This window comes from Mus caroli, unplaced genomic scaffold, assembly GCF_978045245.1.
Source record: "Mus caroli unplaced genomic scaffold, Mus_caroli_1 scaffold_3, whole genome shotgun sequence".
Classification (NCBI taxonomy): domain Eukaryota; kingdom Metazoa; phylum Chordata; class Mammalia; order Rodentia; family Muridae; genus Mus; species Mus caroli.
The window spans coordinates 24,622,018-24,631,756 of NW_028227258.1; the positions used below are offsets into that span (position 1 = coordinate 24,622,018).

Sequence of the window (9,739 nt, forward strand, 5' to 3'; positions counted from 1 at the left end):
CAGCTGTTAACCAGTGGAATAGTGACTCACCCAGGGAAATGTGGCATGCTTATTCATGACCCAGGACTTAGGTGATGCCAGGGACACCACAGGAAATTCCAGTGTCAGTGTGCATTGAGAGCTGTGAGATAACCACACCACATACGTGTGCCCGAGTAAGTTATCTGTAACTCCTATTGATCATTCTTACAGCCTCAATCCATATTTGCAATCTCAGCTACTAGGAAGCTGAGGCAGGAAAATCACAGCAAAGTTCAAGGCTACACTGTGAGCTCCAGGCCAGCCTGAACTGCAGAATGAGATTCGACTGTGTGTGTGTGTGTGTGTGTGTGTGTGTGTGTGTGTGTGTGTGTGAGAGAGAGAGAGAGAGAGAGAGAGAGAGAGAGAGAGAGAGAGAATGAAAATCAAAGTGGGGTGTGGTGGCACGTGTTTATAATCCTGGCAATAGAGAAGCTAAAGCAGGAGGATTGCCATGAGTAAAAGGCCAGGCATAATGAGTTGAGCTGCTTGAACTAGATAACAAAACACTGTCAGAGGGAGAGAGGGAGAGAAAGAGAGGACCCTCGAAGCCTCCTCCTTCCCTTTAGCCTCTCTCTCCTGGATGAACACTACTAGCTCTGCCACACACACACACATATGCACACACACGCACACGCACACGCACACACACTGCATGCCATGTGTTATCACAAGCCGAAAACAGCAAAGTCAAGTGAGCCAAACTGAGTCCTTACAAAACCAGGAGCCAAATGAGCCTCCCATGTTTCCAAGGTAATTAGTTCAAGTATTTGTTACAGTGATGCAGAAAACCAGTAGGAGCAAGGAAAAGGCAGGAAGTGGGCAGGTGACCTCAGAAACACATGGGTGTTCACTCAGTTTTTAGAGTTTAAAAATCATAAATCTCAGGGGCTAGAGAGATGGCTCAGTGGTTAAGAAAGAGCACTCGCTGCTCTTCCAGAGGACCCAAGTTTGGTTCCCAGCACCCACATCTGGCAGCTCACAATCACATGTAACTCCAGCTCCAGGGGATCCGATGCCCTCTTCTGGCTTCTATGGGCATCACACACAGAGGCAGCATACACAGAGACATTTAAAAAGACACTGAAGCCTGGTGGTGGTGGCCCACATCTTTAATATCAGCACTCAGGAGGCAGAGGAAGGTGGATCATCTCTGTGTATTTGAGTCTAGTCTACAGAGTGAGTACCAGGAGAGCTGGGGTTATACAGAGAAACATAAGTTAATTAATTAATTAATTAATTAATTAATTAAAAGATACTTAAAAATCACAAATGCACATGTACATATAACCTTTCATGTGCTAAGTACTCTATAATAAATAATATCCAAGGGATGCTAAGCTAATGTGGACCACATTTCTGTAACTTCTATTTATCACATCACTCTCTCTCTCTCTCTCTCTCTCTCTCTCTCTCTCTCTCTCTCTCTCTTAAAGTCAAACCTCATTCTGCAGTTCAGGCTGGCCTGGAGCTCACAGTGTAGCCTTGAACTTCGCTGTGATTTTCCTGCCTCAGCTTCCTAGGTGCTGAGATTACAAACATGGATTGAGGCTGTAAGTATGATCAAAAGGAGTAGCAGATAATGTGGTATTGACAAGGTCTATTCAGAAGGTTCTGTGTTCTCCAAGGTTCAGTTGCTCCGTTATCAACCGTCATCTTTACATTAGGGCCCTTACTTTACCTATAATGTCTACTTACTTACCTTTAGCTACGGTCAATGGGTAGAGCCCATGAGTCAATCTGAACACCGTTTTTCTAATCTCCTTCTACTTGTAAATGCTGCTTCTACTGACCACAGAAAGGGCAATTGCAATTCAAAGAGAGAGACCTGCTATTTTTTTCTGACCAAACTGAGTTCAGTTTAACAGGGAAAATACCACAAAGCATTTTCTTTTTTTTTTTTTTAAGATTTATTTATTTATTTATTTATTTATTTATTTATTATATGTAAGTACACTGTAGCTGTCTTCAGATACTCCAGAAGATACTCAAGAAGAGTCAGATCTCGTTACGGATGGTTGTGAGCCACCATGTGGTTGCTGGGATTTGAACCCCGGACCTTCGGAAGAGCAGTCGGGTGCTCTTACCCACTGAGCCATCTCACCAGCCCTCACAAAGCATTTTCTTAGCCTACAACTATATGCCCAGGATTCTTCTTCAAGGGACTACAGGAGACACGGATTTAGGGTGTAGATTCCTGACTGTAGGACAGCAGTGAATTCTGCTGCTGGTGCCAATGAAGGGTTTGGAAGGGTTCCAGAGGCCGCTGCTGCTTCTCAGGTCAAGCGTGCAAAGCCAACAGGTAGAAGATGCAGTGGGCTAACCAGTCTCTAATGTTCTGACTCCTAGCTTAACCAGACTGCCTGTGGGAAGGAGGAAGGCTGAAAACACACCCTCAGAGCCTGCAAGAAGGCTCAGTGGATAAAGACACTTCCCGTGGAGCCTGATGCCCTCAGTTCAATCCTCAGGCCCTACATGGTGGAAGAAGAGAACTCACTCCTTCAAGCTGTCCGCTGACTTCCACAGGTGCCCCATGATACATCACCCACACCACTGCAATATATAAAATGTGAAACACATTTCTTAGAAAGATATCATCTATCCGTGCAGACCTGACTCTTCCCTGACCCCCATATTGCCATTTCCACACACACGCTCCTATCCCACGCTGGGATGGAGAAGATAATTGTTTCTCAGGATCACAAACACTGGGCAGATAAAAACTGTCGGAGCTGTTCTCAACCCAAAGCTAGCATCCGGTCATGACAGCTAGCATTTCTAAATGCACAGTGACCTGAAAAGCTTTCTAAGTTTTGTCAGCTTACAGGTTAGTGTAAAATAATGGTCATAGAACGTTATCATTTGCGGGGGAGGTGGGGACAGGCAAGTCTGTATAAGGTATATACCTACATCTTTCTACAAATAAGAATTCACAAGAAATTGTTCATTGTGGCTGTTTCTGAAGAAGAAAGCGGTGATCTAGAAGACAGGCAAAAAAAGGATGGCATTGGGTCTGGGAGATGACTCAGTGGGCAAGGGTGCTGGCTGCACTAGCCTGACAGCTCGAGTACTCTCCTAGAGCCCACAGAGAACCAAGTCCACTGAGCCAGCTCACCAACCCCATCGGTTTTTATTTAGATAAAAATTAGGAAAAGTTCCTTTACTCCTATGCACTTAGGGGTTGGCGATTGATTCTATGCAGGCACCTCAGAGAGTCAGCTGTGAGACAGCCAAGGTTGGTCACAGAACCTCTCTGTGAATACAAGTTCCAGTTGGCCACTGGCTTGGGTAGAAGTGACTTGGTGCCCTGTCAGGCTCCTCTTTGTCCTACTGCTCACATCCAGTCTGTAAACAACCCCAACTGCTGGTTCAACACGTAATCTGTGCACCCACGGCCACTCCAGTCAGGTGTGCAGGCAGGCAGGCAGGCACCTGGAATCCCAGCGCTTAGGAGCCTAAAGCAAGAGGCTCACCTGATCTCCCGAGTGAAACCCTGCTTGGAAAAACAAAACAGGGAGGGCCAGCAAGGTGGCTCAGTGAGCAAAGGTCCTGGCTGCTGCACCTGACCACGAGAGCTTGACCCCTGGGATTCATGGGAAGGAGACCCATTTCTACAGGTGGCTCTCTGACCTCCACACCTGCACCCTTTATGAGTTTGCAGATACATAAATACACAGTCACAGACACAAACACACACACACACACATGCACACACTACAAAAAAAAAAACATGGAACAAACAAACCAACAAACTCCTCCTCTCTTCATTTCCTTGCTCCAATAAAGAAACCTCCAGGCCCCAAGACCACAGTGGACTCCGTGCTTCTATCATGCACAGCAGTCTGGAGAGTGACCTTTTACATGGTAAAACCACCCTGGAGGACTGTCTTCCACAGGGTTCAACTGCAGTGAAGAGATACCATGACCAAGAACAACATTTCAGTGGGGCTGGCTTACAGGTTCAGAGTTTTAGGCCATTATTGTCATGATAGGAAGCATGGTGGCACACCGGCACACAGGTTCAGAGTTTTAGGCCATTATTGTCATGATAGGAAGCATGGTGGCACACCGGCACACCTGGTGCTGGAGAAGGAGCTGAGAGTTCTACATGTTGATCCCCAGGCAGCAGATAGAGACTGTGCACCATTACTGGCCATAGCTTGAGCATTTAAGACTGCCTCCACAATGATGCACTTCCTTCAACAAGGTCGCATCTGCTCCAACAAGGCCACCCATCCTAATAGTGCCACTCCTTATGGCCAAGCCTTCAAACACATGAATCTCTGGGAGCCATTTCTATTCAATCCACCACAAGAACTGTGTTTCTTCAAGCCAAAACCCTCAACTTTCTCTCATCATGTATAGAACGAAGACAAACTGTTCCATTTGCTCTTACACCTTGGTTGACCTTTGAACTCAACTTCCTGCAGGGCTCTCAGCTTCCTGGTCCTCTGTCCTGCCTACTATTAAGGGGACCTGTGAGGGATGCCAGGTTTTCTTCTGGACCACTCCTGCCCTTTTCTCTACTTGGTTAAAGATGTATGTTTGCTTTACAGTGGAAGAGTTCTCTGATAATAAAGATCCATATTTAAACAGCTTTTTTTTAAAAAGCAATCTTTCAGCCTTCTCTTCTTTTTACCTTTTTCTTCAGGGCAGTGTATTGTAATTTATTAACTTGGTAGCTGATTACTAACGCTCTAGAATGTTCACTGGAGCAAAACTTCTTTTCTTTACTGTTGGAGTCCAAGAACTTAGAACAAAGCCTGGTACAATCCGAGGAACCAGCTAAATACAGGGTGATTAATTAGGTAAATGGATAAATAAACAGATGGCTTTCCCAAGAGAGGAAGAGGTTTCAAGTCCAAATCTGGCCCAGTGTCTGTGGCAAACAATAAGATGTTTCTCAAAGCCAACAGTAAGAGGGGGTGGCATAATAACACAGGCAGCAATGTCACCTTACTCAACAGCTGGAGTCTTTCCTGATTCACTAACCATCTCTCTTCCACCAGACTACTACCAAGGACGCCAACCCGCTTCATTCAAACTTCGCTTTCCTAAGAATCTGGGAGGAGGTTGCAAGGCCTTCTCAATTACTCCCATGAAGAAGCGTTGGGTAGTTACTTCACATCCCAAGCAGATGTCCTCAGTCAGAACAGAAGAAAACCTTTTCCTCTCTCTCTCTCTCTCTCTCTCTCTCTATATATATATATATATATATATATATATATATATATATACACACACACACACACACACACACACACAGAGAAAGAACAATAACCTGCTTTGCACAGGTTACAATTTCCTGTTGCCTTAACTCAATTAGTAAAATGAGACTCTGCAGATGACAGTAAGCTGTGTCCTGACACATGCACATGGGTTTTACTCTGTATGTTTTATTGTTTGCATACAAAGAATGAGGTTGCATCCTGACATTTCCTTCAAACGATTTGTTTTAGTCATTTCTTTTACCTTCCTCTCTTCCCGTCTTTCTTCCTCTTTTCCCCTGTCCCTACCGTCCCTGCTATCTCCCTTCCTGCCTTCCTCCCCTCCTCCATCTCCCTTCCTCTTCTTCCCATCTTCCTTCCCCTGTGACCTCTCACTTCCAGTCACTCCATTCCAACTTTGTGTCACATGTCACCTTTTACCTTCCCTTGTATACTTTGTTAATTATGAATATACTACTTAAGTTTCAGAAAGATTTACCTAAAAAAATACACTGTAATTCTGTAATTGTATTGTAATTCATTGAAATTTATAACAATGTAAATTCATTGTAAGTTATAACATTTACTTTCATTGTGATATACCGGATGAGAAAACAAAAAACAAAAGAAGCAAAGATAGACAGACAGACAGATAGTCATGAATTCCAGGTCAGAAATTTTACATAATCCTACTTTGACTACCATAGCATCAAGGGAAACCATGAATGACATCCCAAGCATCAAAGACTGTGAGTGTGTGTGTGTGTGTGTGTATGGGTGGGTGGGGGTATAGTCCAGTCCAGTGGTAGGGCATTTGCTTGGCATGCATAAGGCTCTAGGTTCAATGGAGAAAGAGAGAGAGAGAGCATGCACACGCACACACATGTACACACACACATGCTCATGATTTCTGAGCTAGAGCTAGACACAGTAGTACAGGCCTATAATCTAAGCTATTTAGGAGGCTAAAGCAAGAAGATAACAAGTTACAGGTTACCCTGGGCTACCCCATCAGTTCAGGACCAGCCTGGGCAACTTTATGAGATACTGCCTCAAGTCAAGAAAGCAAGAAAGGAGGAAAGAAAGAAAGAAAGAAAAAGAAAGAAGGAAAGAGAGAGAGAGAGAGAGAAAGAAAGAAAGAAAGAAAGAAAGAAAGAAAGAAAGAAAGAAAGAAAGAAAGAAAGAAAGATTGTTTAAATGCCCTAATTCTAGCAAATAGTACAGACTCTAGGCTAAGGGATCAAGGCCAGCCTGGGTTAGAATTTCTGAGCAAACAGTAGTGGTACCCCCATAATCCCAGCACACAGAGACCCCCTTAATACCAGCACACAGGAGGCAGAAGCAGGCAGATCTCTGAGAGTCTGAGGCCAGCCTGCTCTACCAAGTGAGTTCCAGAACAACCAGGACTATACAGAGAAACTTGTCATCAAAAAACAAGCAATTTCATCTGTCAGCTGGTGGCTGCTGTATGATACCAGCCATGTTCTCCAATGCTCCCAGAAAGGAATCTCAAATTTACTCATATCTTAGCTGGTGAGAGCTTTTGGTGCCACTTCTAGGAATCTGGCATTTGTCACTGGGCTCAGACAAGGAAGTAGGCTCAGATAAGAATATCAGAAACAGTGACCATAATCAATAATAATAATCAGTGACTTTGCTTGATTACTGCCTTGTGTGATCTCTTGGCTCACTACTTTGCTTGATTATTGTGTCTGTGATCTAAGAGCTGACCATGATGTTTGGATGCACCGAGAATGATATAAAAGCTGCAGAAAGCTAAGGCTGCTTCATCCTCAGCACTGGCTCGAGTCAGGTTATCATTTTGTCTAATTGTTTTTTCTTTTTCAATCCTCCCTCCCTCCCTTGAGACCCAGTTGACTGACTGAGCTGACTTGGTCACTTAGAAAGCTTTAAAAATTATACAAGCAAGGGTCCTGGGGACGTGGTTCAGCTGGTAAAGTGCTTGTCCTCAAGGAGGACCCGGGTTGAGATTCCACCTGTAATCCTGGCAATGGGAGAGTGGAGACTGTGGCTAACTAGTCTAGGCAATCCAATCACTGAGCTCGGGGTTCAGTGAAAGTCCCGGACTCAATAAATAAGGTAAATATGACTGATGACAGTCAACACCAACCTCTGGATCACACGCAAGCACACACACACACACACACACACACACACACACACACACACACACAATTATACAGGCTTACTATGCAGTTCAGCATAGCTCAAGCCTTTAATCCTAGCACTCAGAAGGCAGAAACTTGTGAAGTTTGAAGCCAGCCTGCCAGGGCTACGCAGAGAAACCCTGTCTTGAAAAAAAAAAAAAGCGAACAAGACAAATTAGCAAAGAATACAAAACAAAAACAACTCTGTCTCAGAAACAATAGCAATAAAAAGAACCACTAGGAATACCCCCCCCCCCATAACAGCTGCACCACTCCTTCTGATACCTGAAGGATCCTAGGACAGCATAGTGCAGAAATATCTGCATAGCCATTTGGTTACAGCATGATAGCCAAGTGATGGAATCAACCCAGATGCCCACTAACAGACAAATGGTTAAAGAAAATCACTCACACGCACACGCACACACACGCACACATACACACAAACACAAACACACATACATGCACACACATATACACACACACACACGCACACACACACACATCTTCCATAGGAAAAATGATGTAATTAGGCTGTGCATGATGGTATACAATTATATCTCCAGCACGTGGGAGGAGGAGGCAGGAGGATCAGGAGTTCAGGTGTCCCTCAGTTACATTGGGAGTTCAAGGCCAGCCTGAACTACATGGGATCCTGTCTCAAAAGCCAGGAAAAAAAAAAAAAAAAAAGGTAAGGATAATGAAGACAATAAAATTTGGTAACAAAACAAAACAACAACATAAGACAAATGAGAACGAAAACAAGATATGGCATGTTTTTACTCATGTTGACTCTAGATGTAAATATATGTATGCATAAGTATACGTATATAGGACACCATAATGGAAAGAAACTCCTTGAACGAGGGAGGGATCACGTGGTGGCAAGACCCAGTAAAAAGTGAATATGGGCAGAGAACATGATGCACTCACGTGAAACTATCATAAAGAAACCTACCACACTGCTGGATGACAGACTCTCATTTAAAAAAAAAAATCAGCATGGTATTCAAGCTTTAGGATTGGGGTTTAGTTCGGTGGTGGTACAATGTGTGCTTAGTATGCTCATGGTTCTGGGTCTCTCTCTCTCTCTCTCTCTCTCTCTCTCTCTCTCTCTCTCTCTCTCTCTCTCTCGCACACACACACACACACACACACACACACGTGCACACACTCCCCTCCCAAATATTTAGGCTCTTCATTAGCATCAACAGCCAAACTTTATTAGTGCTCTCCCCAATCCCTTGCGTTTATTTCAAACCTGACGCCCGAGGCTTCAAAGCAGAAAAAGAAAACCCGGAGATCCTAGGGTGGGCGAACTTTGATTAACTAAGAGCTACAAGCATCCAGATGATTGCAACAGTAACCCTGTCCGGAGGGAGAAAGGTAAGTCCTCTTAGGAGCAGAGAATCACCACAATAAATAGACAGCAGACATACTGTTTGTTTCATATAGACAACTTCCGCCTCCCAGGGTCGCTGATGACCCAGCGAGGGAGGGTCAGTGCCCACAACTGGCCTGAACCCCCACAGCCAGGCCATTTTCCCAACTGCCTCCAGCTGCACGTACCGACCTGGACCCGCATGGGGGGTGAGGGGGGTGGCTGTGCGTCCTACCTGGATCAGCCCGTGCTGGTGCAGGGCGCTGTGCACATAGCCCGGGACAGTCGCCGGTAGCTCCAGGGAGCCATTTCCGTTGCTCACCCGCCAGTTCCCTCTCAGGGTGTAGCTAGGACCTGCCACCACGCAGCCGGCGCGAAATAGCGCCAACAGCAAGAGCAGGTGAAGATGCATGCTGACCGCTCGCAAGCAGGAACCCGGCAGTGTCGCCCAAGTCTTGCCAAGGCCTGGACGCTGTGTCCCCGCCCCGAGCTCGGACCCGCCCCCCAGGTCAGCTGAGCGCTTCCCGCAGCCCTGCAGGGAGGAACTGAAGCCGGGACCCGCCACCCGGGTGCAAGCACCGCCCAGGGCCAGGGTCTCTGCGACCTGTGAGCTGAGCGTCTCGCTCCAGCTCGATCCTGTAAGTGGGACGCGCATCCAAATGATGCAAAGCGACAGAAAGGTCTGGAAAGCAGAGTCTGACCATTTGGGAGACCACAGGTGCGCGTCCACGATAGTACGCAGGCTCTGCCCGGGGACAGCTCCTACCACGCCTGGTCAGCAGATTGTACATGGTCCCCAGGCCGCAGGATTTGTCAGGCTGAACGCTCCCTCGATACGCGACCTGCTGGGACTAAACAGTGCTAACTATAAACTCGGTAGGGTTGCTTCAACTGTTGACTGAGAGGCGCCATGTGCTCCCTGCTAGTGGTGGCTACATCATGTCCTAAGCCCCGTGGAGCTGCTT

At 45.9% G+C, this 9,739-nt stretch overlaps 1 protein-coding gene across 1 annotated transcript in view; it reads right to left on the reverse strand.

Moving 5' to 3' along the window:
- The window catches only part of Manba (mannosidase beta), an 85,390-nt gene extending 76,147 nt beyond the window's left edge, over window positions 1-9,243 (reverse strand). Inside the window, exon 1 of the mRNA XM_021157735.2 lies at window positions 9,010-9,243. Coding sequence (XP_021013394.1) covers window positions 9,010-9,186 — 177 coding nt within the window. The 5' untranslated portion in view covers window positions 9,187-9,243. The remainder of the gene's footprint in view (window positions 1-9,009) is intronic.
- Window positions 9,244-9,739: the final 496 nt, after the last annotated feature.